Below are 21,733 nucleotides of genomic sequence, written 5' to 3'. Positions count from 1 at the left end.
ATTACATTGCAATACTTAAGGTGAGGGCATAGCATTAAGGTGAGGGGATAGCATTGCTTGTGGTGAAATAGATTCTCCATGAGCAAAAATCTAGATTGAAAAAGGTAAAATATGCATATTTCCACAGTTTACCTTACACAAATAGAGTGAGTTGTAATTTTTGGTGAATGAGTGAGAGGTCAGTTAGATGACTGTATGGAATTTAAAAATATCCAATTACATATATGGTGGCATCAGAAGGCTCTTTAGCAACTCTCTTAATATTGTATAAAGATAAAAGCAGTAAGACAGGGCAATAATCACAGCCATATTACTCATTTATAAAATCTCAATGAAAATTATCTCTGAATTAGGCTTTAACAAAGAAGGATGAGGCTCAATTGTGATGGCACGACAGACACCAAGTGTCAATGGAACAATACATTTAATACTATTACCATACTTCTTTGTGATGTTTTGTTTTTATCATGATGTTTGGGACAACAGCCACAGGAACAGAAGTCAGTGGGTTAGAGGGTTAAAGGTCGAATTAAGATATAAAGGTAAATCTTGGAGATACTACAAGTTTAGTTCCAGATCAGCAAAATTAAGTGAGTCGCATGAATTATTTAATTTCCCAGTGTATATAAAAGTTATGTTTACACTATTCTGTAGTCTACTAAGTATGCAAAGCATTATGCTAAAAAATGTACATACCTTAACAAAAACACATAATTTATTGATATGAAAGCTAGTAATATCTGAGCCTTCAGTGAGTTGTCCTCTTTTTGCTGGTGGAGGCTCTTGCCTCAATGTGGATGGCTACTGATTGATCAGGATGGGGTTGCTGAAGGTGGGAACAACAGTGACAATTTCTTAAAAGGAGACAATAGTGAAGTTTGCTGCATCAAAGGACTGTTACTTTCACAAAACATTTCTTTGTAGCATGTGATGCTGTTTGATAGCATTTTTCTCACAGAACTTCTTTCAAAATTGGAGTCAGTCTTCTCAAATTCTGCCACTATTTTATCAACTAAGTGTATATATTATTCTAAATCCTTTGCTACCATCAATGTCAATGTTCTCAGCATCTTCACCAGAAGTAAATTTCATCTCAAGAAAGCACTTTCTTTGCTCATCCATAAGTTGCAACTCCTCATCCATTCAAGTTTTATTGTATTTTAGGAATTCAGCAACATCTTCAGGCTCCACTTCTCATCTTAGTTCTCCTGCTATTTTTATCACATCTGCATTGACTTCTTCTAGTGACAGCTTGAACTCCTTAAAGTCATCCATGAAGGTTGACATCAACCTCTTCTAAACTCCTGTTAAATTTGATACATTGACTTCCTCCCATGAATCACAAATGTTTTTAATGGCATCGAGAACGGTGAATTCTTTACAGAAGGTTTTCAATTTCCTTTGCTCATATCCATCAGAAGACTTATAATTTAAGGCAGTTATAAGCTTACTAAATGTATTTCTTAAATAATGAGACATAAATATTGAAATTACTCTTTGATCCATGGGCTACACAGTAGATATTGTATTAGCAGGTATGAAAACAACATGACTCCCCTGTACATCTCCAACTGAACTCTTGGGTGACCAGCTACATTATTTATGAGCAGTAATATTTTTTGAAAAACCATATATTTTTCTGAGCATAAGGTCTCAACCCTGGGCTTAAAATACTTAGTAAATCATGCTATAAACAGATGTGCTCTCATCCAGGCTTTATTATTATTTTAATAGAGCAAATGCAAAGTCAATTTAGCATAATTCTTGAGGGCCCTAGGATTTTCAGAATGGTAAATGAGCACTGACTTCAACTTAAAGTCACCTTTAAGTTGAAAGTCACCTTTAAGTGCTGCATTAGACTCTAACACAAGCATCACCCTGTCTTTTGAAGCTTTGAAGCCAGGCATTGACTTCCCCTCTCCAGCTATGAAAATCCTACATGGCATCTTCTTCAAATAGAAGTTTATTTCATCTACGTAAAAATCTGTCATTTAGTGTAGCCACTTTTATCAATGATCTTAGCTAGAACTTCTGGATAACTTGCTGCAGCTTCTCCAACTGCATTTGCTGCCTCACTTTGCAATTTTATGTTTGGAGGTCGCTTCTTTCCTCTTTCCTTAAACTTCAGAAACCAACTTCTGTTAGCTTCCCATTTTTCTTCTGCAGCTTCCTTACTTCTCAGCTTTCATAGAATTGAAGAGAGTTAGGATCTTCCTCTGGATTGGCTCTTGCTTAAAGGAATATTGTGGCTGGTTTGACATGTCCAGACCACTAAAATTTTATCTGTACCAACAGTAAGGCTTCTTTGATTTCTTTTCATCCATGTGTGCATTAGGGTAACACTTTTAATTGCCTTCAAGAATTTCTCCTTTGCATTCACACTTTCACTAACTGGTACAAGAGGCCTAGATTTCAGCCTAACTCAGCTTTTGACATGCCTTCTTCACAAAATTTAATCATTTCTAGCTTTTCATTTAAGGCGAGACATGTGAGACACTTCCTTTCACTTGAACACTTGGAGATCATTGTGGGGTTAATTGGGGCAACATGAGTCATGCCCATTTGAAATAACAAACTTAATCGATCAATGTTGTGTGTGTTCTGAATGCTCCACCAACCAGCCGCCCCACCATCTCTCTCTTTCTCCTTGGACCTTTCCAACTTGGAGAGTTAGTCAAGGTGTGAATGCAAAGGAAAAATTTTTGAAGGAAATTAAAAGCGTTACCCCAATGCATACATGGATGAAAAGAAAGCAAAGCAGTCTTACTGCTGATATTGATAAAATATTAGTGGTCTGGACATGTCAAACCAGTCACACTATTCCCTTAAGCAAGAGCCAATCCAGGGGAAGATCCTAACTCTCTTCAATTCTATGAACACTTAGAGACCACTGTGGGATTGTTAATTGACATCATTTCAATATTGGTTTGTCACAGAATAGAAAGGTCCAAGGAGAGAGGGAGAAAGAGACGACGACGGAGGGGGTGGGGGTTGGGGGTCGGGGAGGCTGATTGGTGGAGGAGTCAGAACATACACAACACTGATTGATTAACTTTGTTATTTCATATGGGCATGACTCACGTTGCCCCAAAACAATAACAATAGTAACTTCAAAGATCATTGATCATGGATCTCCATATATTCTTTGAGTGTAACTTTTGTACTCTAGCCACTGTCAGCTTGTTGAGGGCAGAAATCATTTCTGATTAATCTTTCTACGCTCTCACTGCTCATTGCAATACCATTGGACAGATAGTATGTGTCCAATAAAAACTTACTAAGTGAATGATACTTGAACTGGAAAAATGTGATGAAATGTGAAGATATGACAGTAAGTCAAGAAAGAAGATACCTCTGGGCTTTACTCATGAAAAGGTAGAGATATAAATAGCTTTAACATATAAATTGGTTGAAAGTAAATTAAATCAAAATCCCTATGCTAAAGAGTTATAATACTGTCTATTGTGATGTAAATATGAGTTCATAAGAATTTTTTCAATGCAAAATGAGGCTTGGTGATTAGACTATCATCTCTGAAAAAATTCAATCTTTAGTATTATTTTATGTAGTTCTTTTTATCCCTAATAGTGGCCTCAAACATTCTATCTTCATCAACATTATCCTTACCACAGCGCTACTTACACATTTTCCCAATTTATCATCAGCTGTAATGCAAAACCCAGAACAAAGCCACTTAGCCAAAGCACCTGTCTGACTGTGAATTAGGCTTCTTCTTTTTAAAACAAAGGTACTATTTACCTTTTGATGCTGGCTTCCATCATAAGCCCATGATAACTGGCAACCAACAGGTTAGAAAATAAAATTTCCTAATTAATTGATTAGGAAATTAATTCATTTTTTTTTTTTTACATCCAATACTGGTCGAATGTATTGTTACATCCAATACTGGTTGTGAAAACTTGTGCTGTTGGACTTGTGCTTGTTGTACTCAGTCTTGCTTAATTCTTGGAAGCATCACACATTTAAAATAACCCATTAGCTGTTTTCTAGCTGAGGATGAAAAGGTAAAGACAATCACTTCCACAATGATAGTTGGACGTAGCTATAGATATTATCTAATTCAGTGGATTTTTTCAAGATCTCAGTTTTCTACAGCTGTGTCTATGGGGCTATAGGGTGAAAGTGGGAATGGGTGACAGTTGAGTCAAATTCTCTTGTTTTGATTCAGGATGCCTACACCTTCAATTCTTCGTTTCTTTGTTGGGCTTTCACATGAGACTTTCAAAAGATGTGTTCTGTGTATTTTTTAAATGCAACTTGATCTATTACAGTATATTCTAGAGTTGGCAAATATATGGAATATTTTCTGTGCTTCCATTGCATTCATGCTGAGCACATATGGCATCAAATAATGGTATTTTATGCCACTGGTTCCAGGCAGATACACACTCAAAGTCTGTTATAGTACTCCTGGAAAGTACTATCAAGCAATTGCATATGGTGTGATGAACAGTTGTTATCTTTTCTATCACTTTCGATCTTTACTTTTTTCTTTAATGATCTGTGGCCTAATGCTTCCATTTTTTCAGAAGAAAATAAAAGGCTCAGAATGATAATGACTGTTACCAAGTCACGATGTAGCAAAATTGGTGTGTCACTTCTGACAGTTTCTCTAACTCCCAAACCAATGCATATTTTGATAATTGCCCTCATTATTTCCTCAAATATACTTCCCTGTCAGAAAAAAAATGATTATATATAAAATTAAATGAGGAAAACTATTAATAATAAAATATCATGTTGTCTTGGGTTGCCTTTTTCCAGAAGCAGACCCTGAGCAAAGTATTTGAGTGCAAGCATCTTATTTCAGAGTTGATCCCAGGAAGCACAGCAAAGAAGTGGGTGAGACTAAGAAAAGAACAGAACCAGTACAGTGTATGTTTGTTTAATGAGCATGTCATCATTGTGAGAAAGTGAGGTTCAATACCACTTGAGAGCACTAGAATGATTTGTCTCAACTGAGAAGCAAAAAAAAAGGCGGGGAATTTCCTGTAAACTCCCATGTATAATGTGTTAGGAACAATTATCATTATAATTACATAATTTATTATTAACTATCACATTGTAGTTTTATTAGTATAAGCCTGAACGCATACAATTTTTGCCAACTTCAAGGAAGTTTCCATTTTATTTGAAATTAGTTTTTGATTAAAAATGATGGAACACTCCTTCAATCAATTAAAAATATCAGCAGATCCATCTGCTTGGAAAATGATTCTTCCTGATGCTGGCTTCCAACATACTGGTTGACATCATTATGTTGGCTTAAGCAGTCATAGGGGTAATTGTTCTTATAATGTGATCAATTATCTTACTTTTCCTACACACTTTCAACCTGAATTTATTCTCCATCTTTGTTACATTAAAGATTGTCAATGTTTTCCCTTGATTAATTTGACAGCACAAATGAATATCAACACAGCACTATTGCCTTAAAACGGAAAAGGTAAAAAAGCAATCATGAATCAAATGTCATTTTAATATACAATTTCAGGTTTTGAGTTCATTTCCACTTCTGATTATGGTTATATCTTCTACCTTCCCTTTCCTTTCATGCCTTGTTATTCTAAAGGTCAATATGTTCATTAATTATGCCGCAAGTGTCACGTTTACAATGTTTGTAAATGTAGTCACAACACTTGATTTTTTAAAGTAATATAATAAAATATGTCCTCTGCGTTGGCTAATATAAGCCCACAAATGATAGTTTCATTTTCTAATCAATTAAGAGAGTATAATGTATACAATTGGATTCTGTCAGGCTTGGTATGCCTTTTAAACACAGCACATTAAATTCCACTATGTATGAAAAGGACTATATATAATGTCAATAGAGAATAAACAGAATTGCTACAAAAAGCATCAAAATAAATGATTAAATATACATAGCTCTTGGCATGTGGCTTCCTGTTACACAGAATTGTGATTTTTAATAATGGACAATTTCAAAACCAATTTGCTATATACTTAATGCATCTTTGAGATTTTCCTTCCACAGAGAAGATTTAGGATATTATAAAATAATTAATCTGTCCATATGTTTATTAATTTTCTAATATCACAAAGCTGTGAATTAGAGGAAGTAGGTATTAACATGTCATATCATTTGATACATCCACTGAATTCCTACTCTTCTTTGCAGCCTCAAGGCACTTGTGTCCTGGGAGACTTTGCAGAGTACTACTGAAGTTTAGGCTGTAAACCAATCACGCATTTGCTCTACTTTCCTATTGTTGGCCTTATACATCCCTATTCGCCAACCCCAAATCCTTCAGTATGTAGTTCTCATTTTCTGATGAAAACTCAGTGGAAAAATGGAAGTAGACATTTGCTTTTCATTTCAGATACTTTACAATAACCATGCTGTGCAGTACAATTGGGTGATTCGTGAACTCCATCATTTTCTATTAATGATGAAACAATAAAAATGAAGAACCACATCTCTGCTTTGTGTTACTTTACCGATATGCCTGAATCCATGTACCTTATAAACTGTCAATTTACTCTTCTGTTATTTTTCGTGATGATTCTATTAAATTATTTGTATTTATCAGTGAATAAATTGAATGCATTAATACCTCAGGGGATGTCATGTGTAAATCACAAAGGAAATAAAGCTTTTAAAATACCATGTGGGGTAACTATCATACCGTCATAACTAAATATCCCAAATTTTAACAGTATGAAATAGACCAAAATGGTAACTTGGGTCAACTCATTTCCATAAACTGAATGAAGAGGAATCTTGAAAATAGTACTGTTCATGTACTATGGTTAGTAATATTAGAGGGAAGAAGGAGGCAGTGGAAATGACGCCACCTTAGGACTCAAAAAAATTACTGGCTGTGTAACCCATCACTACTTTAGGGAAACTTTGCGTTTATCCCTCCAGGAGTGCTGAGCAAAGGGTAAAAAAAATGAATAGAGGATTCATGGTCCTTAGGCACTAATAATTTATGAATAAATAACCTGAAAAGTATAGCACAGCAAAAAAAGTGGTGACAGAAGTATTAGGAAGACTCTATGGGAGTATACATAGGGGCACGTGATTCAGCCAAAAGTAAAGAAGAAGCACTAGCTACACTATTTTGGAGGATTATAAAGCACGTACCAAGTAAATACATGTAAGTAAGAATTGTTTATGTCTGTGGGATGGAGTCAACATTTCCAAAGGCACATGACAGAGAAGTGTGTTACAGTCAGAGAACTGTTTGTATGGCTAGGGTGAGGCATTCATGTGGTGGATAAAAGGTTAGACTGAGAACATGGCAGGGAAATTGTTGTAAAGTACTTTTCTTTCATAGAAGTTATCTGAATTATAATCTATAAATAATATAAAGCCACTTGTGGATTTTAAGCAGAGGAATAAGATACTGAGTTTTGACTTTGAGAGTGATAAGCCTAGCAGCCTTGTGAAGGGTAAACTGGAGAGAAGCAAGAAGGAAGGTACGTTTAGGAAGCTATCAGTGTATTCAAAGTCAGATATGGGGATCTGTATCAAGGTGGTGACTGTCAGGAGATATGGAGGGGAGAATGGCAGAGCTAAAAGAAATTTAGGATAAAATCGGGAGAAATTTCTTACATGACTCTCTATAAAGAGGAAATAACACTTCCTACCTTGCTTATTCATGTAACAACTATGTTAGGTAAATTAAACATGAAAGTATTTGTTAATTTTAAAGTTTTATATATTTAAGGAATTAATATTATCAAGTGCTTATGAATTAAAGGTACTGGTTTAATGACATTTCTATTTGTTCACATACAGTGAAACGACTATAAACATTTGCTTCATTTACTCCTTAAGAGAAACGTAGCATGTTAGGTAATGCACCTGGATTTAAATTTCTAAGTGGAAGTACTATTGAGTTTCTACTTTGCATGAAGCTAGGAAGTGTGGCAAGGGGACTCTGGCCAAGGACTAGAAGATAGAGAGACTGAGAGTACATTGTTTCTCAGGCATCTGTGGAATGCTTCGCCCATGAAAAAGAAAGAGAAAGAAATATTTGGAACTAAATATGAATGAGAAATAACCCTAGAATAGGTTGCTAAAAAGAATTAAAACAAAAGATTCTTATAATAAATTCAGTCCCTAAATGCAGGCAAAGTTTAGCTATAATCTGGTCTGTGGATATTAACTCACCTAATTCGTATTTAGGTTGCACATGAATAAGAGTTCAGTATTGAGAAAATTCTATATATTCAATACAATGAATAAAATCAAGGAAGTGACTCCTCTAATTACCATTTTGGAAAGAAAAGATACAGAAATTGAATTATTTAATGATATTGGAAAAAGGGGTTATCCCTAAAACCTATGGCAGAAGAACTAAAGGCAGGTAGTGACCTAAATCTGTATCGCAAACTCAATTTCCTTCCAAGTAGGTACAGAAGCAAATCGTGGAAGGAGTGCAATGTATATAATCTTATAAATCTGGTTCTGATTAGAGCTGTTTCACAAGTAGCTTAATCTCACTTAGGCTTAGCTTGTAGATCTATAAACTAGGCATAATGAAACATTTTTTTGGGGGGTCATTCTAAAAAGTAGCTAAAATCATGTATAAACTGGATCTAACTGGTTAAAAATAAACAGTAAATGTTAATGTACTAGTAATGATGTTTTGTAAACTAAATCTTATCTCACTTAAAGAAAGAAAATATTGTAAAATTTGTGTTGTTCTTCATTCACTATCAAAAATTAAAATTTTTGGAATTAGAACCAAATTTGGAATGGGAACATTAATGTAGTAAGAATAAATGTGAGAAGAAAGTCAATATAATAACAAAGTTATAAAAGAAGAAAAATAAAATCTGATGCCAAAAGGAACATACAGGTTTAAATATTGCATGGTCATGCTATATGACAGTTTGTTAGTTGGAGATATTTTTGTTTACAAAATCAATGAGATTAATCACGCATCGCTCTATACTTGCTTTTAAAATTACCATGTTATCATTTCTTGGCCTTCCCAAAGAGACAAGGAGTTTAAGTCATGATATTAGAAATGACTAAAAACCCTACATGGTTTACTAGAAAAAAACCCTTTACTTCAGTGTCAGGAGACTTTTGTTATATATCTGGACTTACTATTAACTAGAAGAAACTTAAAGGAAATGACAATTCCTCTGTAAGTCTCACTTTCCTCATCTGTCAAACTAAGAGATGGAACTAAATATTCCTTAATGGAATCTGGGTTTTAAAATTCTAAGTTTCTACAAAAGATTATCTGTCTAGATGTTTGCAACACATACAATAAATATAGGGACCATATAAAATGTAAAGAGCTCATACCTATAAAAAGTAAAATGGTAAATCAATAGAAAAATGAGCATGAGATTAGAAAAGTACACTTTTATATATTTGTGTTATAGGTCAGTAAAATGTTTTAAAAATCAAGCTGGATAGAATTACTTTAATCTATAAAGGGAAATTACTAATGAAAGTTGGGAGGAAATGTCATTCTTACTATAGATAACGTCCACATGACCAATAAACATAAAAAATTGGTTCTCAAATTAATTAGTCATTAGAAAAAAATAAAAATGAGAAACAAAATGAGATACTATAGTATATAAGCCAGAAAGGCTGAAATTAAGGACTAATAATACTAACCATTGACAAATCCAGAACTTCTAGAAAGTATTGATGGTTCTTTGTTTACCTACCTTGAAAAACTACTTGGCACTTTCAACTAAAGGTGAGTATTTTACTATTCTATCACCTAAAAATTCTACTTCTTGGCATTTGCATAACATAAATGTATGCACATGTACAGCAAATTTTCAAGAATATTCAAACTGAAATTATTTTTATGAGTTCACAAATGGAATCAATTAAAATAATCATCCAGATTTGATGGAATAAGTAAATTATAGTACATTTATATGATGACATACTACACAACACTGAAAATAATGGAACCAGAACTACAAGAAACAAAACGGATAGATCTCACAAACATAATGTTGAGAATTAGAAGCCAGAAACAAAAGAGTACATCTGTATGGCTTCAAGTACATAAACTTCAGGAACTGTCTATCCAAATCGATGTTGTGTTAGAAGTCAGTAAGACACTTATCTCTGGGAGAGTATTGACTATGAAGTGGTAAGACAAAGTTTTCGGATGCTGGTAATATTCTTTTCTTGCCTTGAGTAATTACTGGGGTGTGCCCAATCTGTGAAAGTTGACGAAATTATACACCTATTGACTTGTGAATTTTTGTACATTCATGTTATAGTTCAGTAAACTGTTTTAAAAATCAAGCTGGATAGAATTACTTTCTTTAATCTATAAAGGGAAATTACTAATGAATGTTGGGTGGAATTTTTCCTTGACATTAGCCTATATATCTAAATTACTTCAGAGAGTCAGAAATATAAATAGAGATATAGATAAATATACACATATATGCATACATATGCATATCCACATATGCAGGAAGAGGGGGAGGGAAGAAGGGGGAGAGAAAGAAGGAGAGAGTGACTTCCTTGAAAATTAAACTCTTTAGAAAATGTACTGCTTGAGAGAGAATGACTTTCTGGTTGATTCAATTCTTCAGAAAATACCTTGTTTATCTATGTCTTTTGAATTTCCTAGGAGGAGTTGGGTATGAGGCTGAAGATCAATTAAATTGGAAGACGGTGAAGTTGGAGAAAACCTTACTGATTATCTAACACAATTTCTTATTGTCACAGGTTTATTTGGCAATAGGTCTATTATATCTAAGATGTCATCCTTTCAGCCCTCCTTCATAATCTCTGAGGTCTGATTCTGTGATTAATTTAACTTTACACATGAGTGAAACATTTTCAGGTAGCCTCTTATTAAACAGAGTTAGACATTGAGATAAAATATGACAATTTCCCTAAAGATAGCATAGGGAAGAATTTCCAGGGATAGATGTACATAAACTACCAATCAGAGTAATTGTTTTCAAATTCTCCTGAGGGGATGTTTGGATGGTCATGGTCATGCTAGGTTTAATCATATTTAATCTCATTGTATGCAACTGGCTTTTGCAACAATCTAGACCTTTTCCTTCTAGGTTTGAGTCCAGTGAAGATGAGCAACAGGTGGTAGGCACGCTCCTTCTTATTTCAAGTGACATTTCAAATATGTCGCTTTACCTTTTACTTTGAATTACTATTTTTTGCTGGATTTGCTTCTTTCTGTTCAGTCATCGTTTTGCTCTTTGATGGACTTGCCAGTTTTTTCACATCACTCAAACTAGAAACTCTGGAAGCCTCTAAGTAAACCAACTTTACTGTCTGGATTCATAGTTGCTGTTGCTCTCTGGCTATCACTGTAGATATTTTCCAATTTTCATCCACATAAAGCACGTTCATCTCTAAATTCCTCAGGGACTGTATCTTAGTCATCTTGCTCTAGCACAGAGCCTGGCAGTTAGAATTTATTAATAAACATTTGTTGGAAGAATATAAAACAGCAGAAACAACCTGTCACTTCAGTTGGTGGGCTCTAATCCTGCCTGGATGATATAATGGAGAAATAGACTCTGCCACTGTGACCATCAAAACCAGTCCATGAATTGGTCAGCAGCCAAAAGGAGAGGAACCTGAGATTCCTACTCACTAAATTATTGTGTCCATTACATGTTTGCTTTTACTCAATCTACTTCTTTTTACACTTGTCATAGAACATACATGAGTCCCACATCTCTCCTAAAACCCATACAATTTCAGGTTAGCATTAGTGTCACTTTCAATGATACAACATATCGTTGCTGTACCGAATAATTCTACTTATAGCATGTATAAAAGAAATCTGTACTAGTAAAAGCAGACTATTATGGTCTTTATCACATTTTATCCTGGGTGTGTTACAATCAATCATAACAATGTCATGATCAGAGCAGAATGATACTGATAAGTTTATTTTCCCTACTGTTCTTAGCTCTTTGCATTCATAACCTTGTCTTCAGATTGCAATATAATGCCACTATTTCTTTTGGAAATTCGATAAGCACCATCCATTTACCTTCAAGTGTATATGGACAGCGATTAATCTCTGCGTACCACCTGCCTTTCCAGTGGCCATCCTCTGCCTCCTCTATAAATGTTTGTTCAAAAGAACATCTCATTTTTACTTCCCATAGAACTTTTGTCTAGACAATATTTTCACCCATTTGCTTATTTATTGTAGTGCACTTTAGGATGTAACCCCAAAGCTCAAGAAAATAAGTTTTTTTGGAGGCCAGTCATGTTAGGCATATAATTTATATGTTAATAACTTAAGTCATCTTTTGAAAAGTAGTATATATGTTGACTACTTATTCTTGATTTATTCAGAAGTCACATTTTATATTGCAATTAGTATCTGTAGGTCAAAATGCATGGAGTTATAAAAAGGTTTTCTTTAAAAAATTTGCTTTCTAAAATTATCAAAGGAGACACTGTAACATTACAGCTAACTTGAGTTTTTTCATTTAATTTAATGATAGTGTGAAGAGGTCCCCAAGACACTGTCTTATATTTTGCTAATATCTATATAGAGTGGATTAAATTTGTGAAAAGATATATCTGCACAGAGATTCTATAAATTTCTCAAGGTCAGAAAATAAACCATAAAAAGACTTAATTCTGCTAAAGCTTTAAGCATGCTAATATTTGTTAAATTGCTCTTATAAAATGTCATTTGAGATGTGTTTATCTCCAAACCTTAAAATATTATTTTTTATTAATCAGGTTATAAGTTTTTGCTTACTTGCAATAACTTTATTATTTTTTCTGTTGACCCTAACATATAACAAATGAAGACATGTTAATATAGAACATGTTAAGAAGATAAATAAAACATTACCACTCATGTTACCATTGCAAATACACCTAAGAGTTTTATACTAAGACAGCCATCTCCTCCCTCTGACTTATATTTTCCTGAAGGACATTTACGTAGCACAAATATTTTAAAGACTTCTGGCTATTTAATGACACCTTGAACATATACTTTGAATCTAAGGAAAAGGAGAGTCATATTTATCTCCTTTCTAAAACAATTTAAATGTGACATGTCCTTATTTGCTAGGCTGAAAGGAAGATGAAATCAAATAAATGGAAAATCAAATATTTTTAAACTTCTAGGAGCTTTTTGTTTGCTTTTTTGTTATTTTAATAAGAGAAACAAAGTAAAACATATAAAAACACAAAGTCTCACCCAGCATCCTCTTACAAAATGCTCTATTTTCACATAAGCAGTACTGTTTGTCCTATTTATTACTGGTCTTTAAGAGAAATACACCTAAAAAAGAACATCTTGGAAGGCTAGTGTACTTTCATAATTCCCTGAGCAGCTCAGTGATTATGAGGAATGTGAACCAGAGTTCAATATTCTTACCCTTGGAATCAAGAAAAAGAAAGTCCTTTAAAAGATCAAGATCTTTGATAGCAGTAACAAGAACTAAATTTGCCAGGGGTAGAGCCATCCTCTTATCAATTTCAGGCAAGAAGCAATCTTTTTCTGCATAGCGAAAGGCAAGCTAACTAAAGCAAAAATCTGTGTGACTTCAATTACATAAAATTGACTAGATGGTTGAAAAACAATACTTTCACAGAATTTTTTCTATCTGTAGACTTCACTTGTATATTTGTTCTTATTTTATTCAGAGATATATTAAGAGCAAATGAAATTGTTTTCAAACACATAAAAAAAGCTTCCCCATGACAACTTTTTCTCAATTGCCTCTTGCCTTTCTTCAGTTTTATCATCTTCAGTGGCTCTCCCTCATTGCTCCACATTTCTAAGCCAACAGGAAGAATTTCTTTCAGACCCTTAAGCCTTGTATCTGTCACCATAGAGACAGGCATCACAAAATAGCTGCTCAGGAATATCCTCATGGAAATACAACAAGAATCCTATGGGTTTGACAGGAATTTCCAGTGCTACCAGTGAGCAGAAATTATATCTTTCCCTAGAAAAAAAAATGTCAGGATTTTAGTTGCACATTTTAGTTGCACATTATGGAATTATGGAGATTGTAATATTTGCTGGTGAATTCAGAATCTCTCAGGTTTATGCTTAGAATTTGATTATAGCTTCTTCTATGACATGAAAAAAATACCTTCTCGTATCCTCATGTTCAGGAAAATATTAATAACTCATTGCTAATTCTTAAATCTAGCATGTCTTATCAATCATTTACTAACAGCCTTAATTGTTCTTTTATAGTACAGTGCATTTATTTTATCTTTATCTCTTCTAGAACGTATTTGATCAAGAACACACTCATATTTTTATAAAACCAAGTCTCTAAAACTCTGCAATTCCAAACCTGCTGAGAGAGTCTATAAACCCACGAGGAGAGAAGAGAGTAGCTCTAAGAAGAAAATTCCACTCACTTTACCTTGTTTTCCATTGACTTTCACAATTTCTGTAAGTCTACTGAAATCACACGCTAACAGAAAAGTAGCAATAAAAATACATGAATCCTACCAAATAGGTAAATTCAGCAAGTTCAATGGAGTCAAACAAAGCAGATATTATATATCTGAAGTCAATGATTGCAGACACTTCAATTTTTTATAGCAACATTAAATAAACATCCCTCAGCAAGTAAATTATCTCAATCGATTAGCAGCCAAATGAACCCATCTTTATCTGTTAGGCTGTATATTCAGACTACTTTCCATAGTCTCTAGTACTTAAGTAGTATGAGTGGTTACAATTTCCGTTTATGGTATAGAACTGTTATTTAACTTTGACCTCACTTGTTTAGATACTCGAATCAATAAGCAAAACACAAAATTTCTTTATAGTCTAGAGATGAGGTGATCAAACTTTTTCTATCAAGGGCCAGATAGTAAATATTCCAGCTTTGTGGCCCACGTGATCTCTGTCATAAGTACTTAACTGTATTTTAGCATGAAAGCAGTCATATATAGGATATAAACAAATAAATGGGTGTGGCTGTCTTCCAAATAAACTTTGTAGAGAGTTAAATGGAAATTTTATATAATTTCATGTGTCACAAATATTCTTGAAATAAAACAATTCAGAAACCTGAAGACTATTTTAACTGACTGGTCAAACCGTAATAGATGTGATATGCGGGTCATCATTTACTGACCCCCGGCCTGGATGGTTCAAGTGAAGTAGTAGAGACACTCAGAGAAGTAAGCCTCTAAAAAAAAGAACATGTTTTTAAAAGAGATGATTGGACTCACAGATTCTTAGTTAAAAATTATCTCAGACATCTTCTTCAATTTCCATTTAGTGCAGGAACTCCACTCTTAGCACTGAGCACTTTAGGAACAAGGAGTGCAGTGTCTCACAAAGTAGTCAATTCTCTGCTTAACACCATTAACTGGAAGAATACTTTTCCATTGCTACCACAGAGGTGCAAGTAAGTCTAAACCCTCTTCTGCATTATAGCACATCTAATATTTGAAATCAGCTTAATTTTCTCTATTATTTTTCTTCAGGTATTCTTCAAATTTTCACTTTTCTAGTATTTTCCATGTCCCGCAAATGTAATTTGTATGTCCTTTTAGCATTCAGGCACATTTCACTGAACATACCCACAAATATAAGATTCCTCTTAGATCATGGTGGCCCTCTAATATATGTATATATTATCATACATAATATATATATATATAAAAGATGCTATATATATATCTATATATATATCCTTCTAAATTTTGTTCTCGTTTTTCATTTCCTCTTTCAGGATTAATGTTCAACAATATTACTTTGTTTCATTATATTTGATATCTTATGAATTACAACTGATACTGAGATGACCAACAAATCAGTAATATTTATTCAATTAATTATTGTTAAGCTTTAACTCTCTCATGTCCTGTATTTGCCAGATTGATTTCACAAACCTTAGCTTAGGATGTCATACTTATTCCTATTACAATTCTTCCCTTTGACCTCTCCACAGTTTTTAGGTGATCGTAGTCCTTTGGTACCCTAATAATTCAATGTATTTATTCTCCTTCCCAGCTAGACAGGCTATCTGAATTGCCCTTCAGTTTTTGGATATTAATATTTCACAGGCCAAGTAGGTCCAAGAACAGAGTCATAAGGCACCTTACAGAAGATTAGGTTCAAGTCAGATGGAGCCAATTATATAGAACTATGCTATAGTCCTGTGAGAAGCCCTCTTCCTGGTTTACAGTGATTAACTGACACATCAAAGGCAGAGTAATTTAGCAAGCTGATTGATTGACCATACTCTTATGTCAAACAGCAAACACTTCTCCATTTTCACCATATGGACATCATAAAAATCTACCAAAGTCCATGCTATAATCAGGATAGCTAGCCATGTCACATACTTTTCAGATAAAATTGGAGAATCACAGCATATGTTACCTTTGCACTCTTTCCAAACCATCTCATTCAGGAATTTTCAGTTACTCCCAGTGAAGAAAAAAAATTGCATATTTTTCTGGAAAAAATATTTCCAGTTTTAAGTAATTATTTACTCTCCATAATCTAATTACGGACATTCCTTCCTATTTTTCACTTTAGTTTATTAACTCCTGGACCAACTAAAATATTGTCATGGCTTTCTCTTTTTAAACAGTTTTGACTTTTTTTTCCAAGGGGTGTGTGTGCATATGCACATGCTTAAGTGGTTTGTTTTTTACTTCTTAAAAGATGGATTATATGAGAATTGGAGGATAATAGGATGGAGCAAGCTTCTCAGGGAAAACATTTCAAAGCATGTCTCTTAACCAATAGTGTCTTCCCCTGCTCATCTTTCTGACGAGCAACACACCTGAGAGGCAGCTACTCTATCTCATGTGGGAAATTTCTCCCGACAGTCTTATCACTAAAAGAGAACTGAGAGAGATTTTTTACTTAAAAAATAATGATGCTCAATAAGATTTTTAACTAAAAGAGATAAATCTTTGTTTTAGAATATAAATGCCTTAGAGAAAACAATCTGAGTTCGCAGAAAATTAGGGAAAACTCACATAGATTTACAAAAGTCGCTAATTCTGGATTTAAAAATATATTAAAATGTTAGTAGTCTATTTCATTGTGTCCTACTTCTCTTTCTCACTTTCTATTTTTATGCATTTCTCCTTCATCGTTTTTTCTCCCTTGAATCACTTCAGAAAACACAGGATTAGGCAATTGGGATTTGAAGACTTCACGTGGTCTCATCACTTTGCATGCTGACCCTGTTTTAGAGCAAGAAACACTGGCAGGCATTTCCAGCTCTTACAATGCATTTATCAATAAGGGTTTGTCTGCTCTTCAGGTGCGTGGCATATAGCCTTTACGATTTCATTAATAAGCAACAGCTGGTGCCACCTAGTGTCTGTCCTCTCCATTCATCAGTGAGACCAAATACAGAGCACTTTCTAACCACAAATGAAGCAAGCGTCAACTATAAACGAACAAATACAAAAAGATAGTTTGGAGATTCCAGTGGCTGATTTAAATGACACTATCTTCATTGAAAAAGAAAAACCTCTTTTAAAAGTAACTATGGTAACAAGAGTGTGAGGCTGGAAGAAAGTTCACATTTTTCTCAAAGGAGACAATTCACTAAAGGAGAGTCCTACGAAAGATGCAATGTAAAAGAGTTTTACCAGTCTTGAATTGTCACTTAAAATGGTTATAAAAAGTTGAAAAGTAAAATTGGCCAAAGGTGACTGTATTTTAAACAATAGTATAGACAGAGCTGATTTTTCTCAACCAACCACAAAATAACCCTGTAGCATTTGGATGCAAAATTCTGTCAGTCTTTGAGCTTCCCAAAGATTATCCAAGTACTGTAATATACTATGCAAAAGCATCTACAGTACTTTAAAGTATTAAGTGGAAATAATCAGATTGCCTGAGCCACATTATAAAAAGTATTTTGCTGCTAAAATGATATATCTAGAAAACTATTTTCTCTCCTGCTGTATACATGAATTACGAATGATATATTCAATCACAGTCATGTATGCTTCAAGGTTAAAAAGTACTCATCCAAATCCTTGACTATTTTTCAAAACAGAAGTTAGCAATTATTTTGGAGAAATCCGAGTATAATTAACCCACCAGTTTCTAATTAATTTACTGATCTTTAAATACGTGTTGTTTTTAACTCATCCTTTCTAAGAGGAATACGTAATTGAAAACCATGGACTAACATTCAGAAAAAAAGTTACATAACAGCCAATAGTGTTCCTTAACCAGACTGACTGGGATATTACAATTACTACAGAAAAGGCACTGCACATATGAGTAACACTGTGTACACTGAAAGGTCATATTAGATGTACATATATGATAGTCTATTAACTTGGATGATTTAGCTAGTCAGGCTGTTGAGGAGACTGGGTAGAGAGCTCAAAGATTCTGTACTACATAGACAGTTAATAATCAGGCTTTTCACACTTAGGAAAATCTATTTCTATATTATTTAACATTTATTTTAAACAATCACTTGTTAAATGTTTGAATGTTTTATTTTCTTGTTACCCTAGTGGTGGTAAAAATTATTTCAATATGTTCAGTCTGATTACACTCACTGACAGATCCCCATGACAGCATGTGAAGATAGGTTATAGAAACGATGCATAGTTTATACAAAAAGCAAAAATTGCTCCCCTTTCTCCAAAAACTTTATTTTTGGAGCCAAATACCATCCGTGCTCATGCTCCATTTGCTTAAAAGTACTTATAACTATAATCCACTGATTGTAGGGCAAAGAAATATTGCAAAACAGAGAAAGGGTTCTAAAAATTGTACGCAGGCAAGAAAGAATGTAAGACAAAACTCATTAAAGGGCAAAATAAATAAATAAATAAATGTTCACATTTTCAATAATTTATCATTTCTGTCATTTTTCATTAACAGCTTTCAAAGCCCTATCTGAAACAAGCTGATACAGAGAAATTAAGAGCAGTAATCAAGCGAGAAATGATAGACCAGCTGGGTCGACATCAACTTGGCAAAACGTGAATACAGTTCAATAGCTGAAACAGATGCTAGAGTTGTTGAAAAACCCTGCAGGAGATATTGATATATTTTCTTCATATAATGCAGAATGACTGAATAAACGTCAAAAGCTAGAAATTGATGAGGAGAAATGACTGACAGCCAAAGTCCTTGTAAAATAGAAACCAAGTGTAACAATTTCCAACCTATCCAAACAATCTATACATTCTCATCTCTCTCAGTGTCTCAATATGCCAATACATCAATCAGTTCTTGCAACTGAATTGCATATAACTAACCTGGGGTAGATTTCCCCGTAGATTTTCTACCCCCTGTCATCATCTACCTGAAGAAACCTAGACTCTTGAACAATACTTTATTCTGAAATCTTCTAACACTGATTTCTATCCCAGAAGTGTTTTCCTGAGGCTGGAGGCAAGCACATCCCCTCCCCAAAATATAACCCAGTACAAGGCAATTTTAAAATCCATTCTGTAAAAGCAACACTGTTTGCAGAGTTTGAAGAGCTCGGCAACAAACCCCTGCTACCAACAGCTGCTTGTTCAAACATATGCTTTGTCATGGTCAGCTTCTAATTGTATTCATAATGATGTAATAGCTTTAATAATCCTACCTTCCATGCCAGCTGTTTTTCCTGTCACTCCATCATGCCAATAAGTTGGCTGCTGTAACAAATCAAGATAGTGCAAAACAGCATCTTTCTCCTGATTCTGTCATCTTCCTGAAAGCATTCTATTACTGCCGACTGCTGGGAACCAGAAAGTCTATTTGAATTCCAACAGCTCCCCTTTCGCATGATTCAAGTTAGGTTAGGTGGGCATGCCTAACATGATTCTCTCAGTCATTTATTATGCAGCTGCTACAACGTCGGTGTGGTAACCACTCTGACTATCTGATACGTCAGTCGAACAAAACCTATACCTCGGAGCAAACACATGAGCCAGAGCAGCGTTCTGCATTTAACGAGCATTCTTCCTGCCTAAAAAACAGTGGATCTGCAAATCTCTTTCAGTATCTACTCGCTCTTCTGTACGTATGCAAAGCCTTTGGATTAGATTATTTTCTGAACTGTCACAAGAGTAGAGTTCCTTGCCAAACGTTATATTATTCACACTGAAATTCTGGCTGATTTTTACTTATCTTCACAGCCTTTTAAGGGTAAAAACTCTCTTTTGAATTGTACTTTTGAAATAAGGATGCTGTGTGCTCAGCTCCACGTCTCTGCTTTATTATAAAATATAGCATGCACTTTTTCAAATGGAATTTGCCTCCTGTGAATCTATGGCAAATTTTCAAATAAGAGGATATTTCTAGAAAATATTATTTATTTTGCACATTGGAGATACTTAAAGTCTGGCACTCTGTGTGTTTCTCCCAAGGTAGACTTTATACTTGATATTTTGACTTTAGATGACTGATTTCTTCACAAAGTAAGAAATCAGATTAGCTGAACCTCTTGCACAACTTTTTTAAACAAGTAAATAAATGCTATTGAGGAAAATGCATTTTGTTTTAAAAATACTAATCATGAATCAGTACTTGTCAAAAGAAACTGTAATTGTCATCAATTATACAGTATAATTTTATCTAAAATTTCCAAGTTTGCCTGTCTTGGGGCACTTATGGTTTGAAATTATAACAAAAGAAAGTTTACGTGCTTTCATGAGAAAAATTGATAGTCTTATGTTTCCTCTCAGATATGAATTAGATATTTAGTTTGATAGGGAAGCTATCTCCCACCACCACAAAAATTAAACAGATAGCTGGTTTCATAGCTACATTATGAAACTATAAGGAATAACTCATTTAGCATATATAAAATACATAAAATATGCCAATGTCATTAATCTGAAACAACGTTTTCCTAAGGAGTATAGGGTGTGTGTGTCTGTGTGTGTGTGTGTGTGTGTGTGTGTGCATGTACTCATATATTTTAGCTATTCTACTTCCATCTGATTTTTATGTAACAAACACAAATAATCCCTATATATCAAGATATATACAATAATCAGTAACTTACAGTTTCTCATATATAATTTATAAATGCAAGAAATAAACCTGAAAGACACGTAGAGTCCATATGAATCCACCAAGATTTCTCTAAAATAATATACATATCATTTCACAAAACCACTCTGAAAAAACTGGTATATCAATTACTGCTATTTTACATAAAAAAATCTTTTGTGATTAGCATATCTATTTTAGAGACTGAGAATAGCATAAATGCCATGTGTTTTTCTGTTGTATTCTTGGCTTCTGGTAGCCTCTCCAGCTTCAACCGTTGCCTCTCTTCCCCTTTATACTTTATTCCAGCCACAATGGACTTCTATTTGTTCCTCTAAAATGCTGGACTCCCTCCTGTTTCAGATATTTTCTGTATTTTTGTTTCACCTATTCATAAGCCTGGCTTGAGGCTTGTGAAAATTAATTACTTTTGAAGAAATGTATATAAGTTTTACATGTGTCAATGTATATGTATAGACAGTGAAATGATTACTACAGTAAAGCTAATTAACACATCCATCCTCTTACCTAGTTACCCTTTTTTGTGTATTTGGTGATAACACTCAAGATCTACTCTCTTAGTGCGTACAGTATTACTATTAACTATAGTCCCTATACAGCACATTAGATCTCTAGAATTTATTCATTCTAATAATGAAAATTTTGTACCCTTTGACCAATATCTTCCCATTCTCCCCCTTTCTCTGCCCTTGGTACCAACAATCTACCCTCTGCTTCTTTATAATTGACTGTTCAGATTCTACATATCAGTG

At 34.0% G+C, this 21,733-nt stretch overlaps 1 protein-coding gene across 1 annotated transcript in view; it reads right to left on the bottom strand.

The window, feature by feature from the left end:
- Window positions 1-19,705, bottom strand: part of DMD (dystrophin) — a 2,277,745-nt gene extending 2,258,040 nt beyond the window's left edge. The window contains exon 1 of the mRNA XM_064364425.1: window positions 19,567-19,705. Coding sequence (XP_064220495.1) covers window positions 19,567-19,573 — 7 coding nt within the window. The 5' untranslated portion in view covers window positions 19,574-19,705. The remainder of the gene's footprint in view (window positions 1-19,566) is intronic.
- Window positions 19,706-21,733: the final 2,028 nt, after the last annotated feature.

Source organism: Aotus nancymaae, unplaced genomic scaffold, assembly GCF_030222135.1.
Source record: "Aotus nancymaae isolate 86718 unplaced genomic scaffold, 86718_ANA_hifiasm-v0.15.2.pri h1tg000058l, whole genome shotgun sequence".
NCBI classification, from domain to species: Eukaryota; Metazoa; Chordata; class Mammalia; order Primates; family Aotidae; genus Aotus; species Aotus nancymaae.
This window is presented reverse-complemented; position numbering and strand designations above follow the sequence as displayed.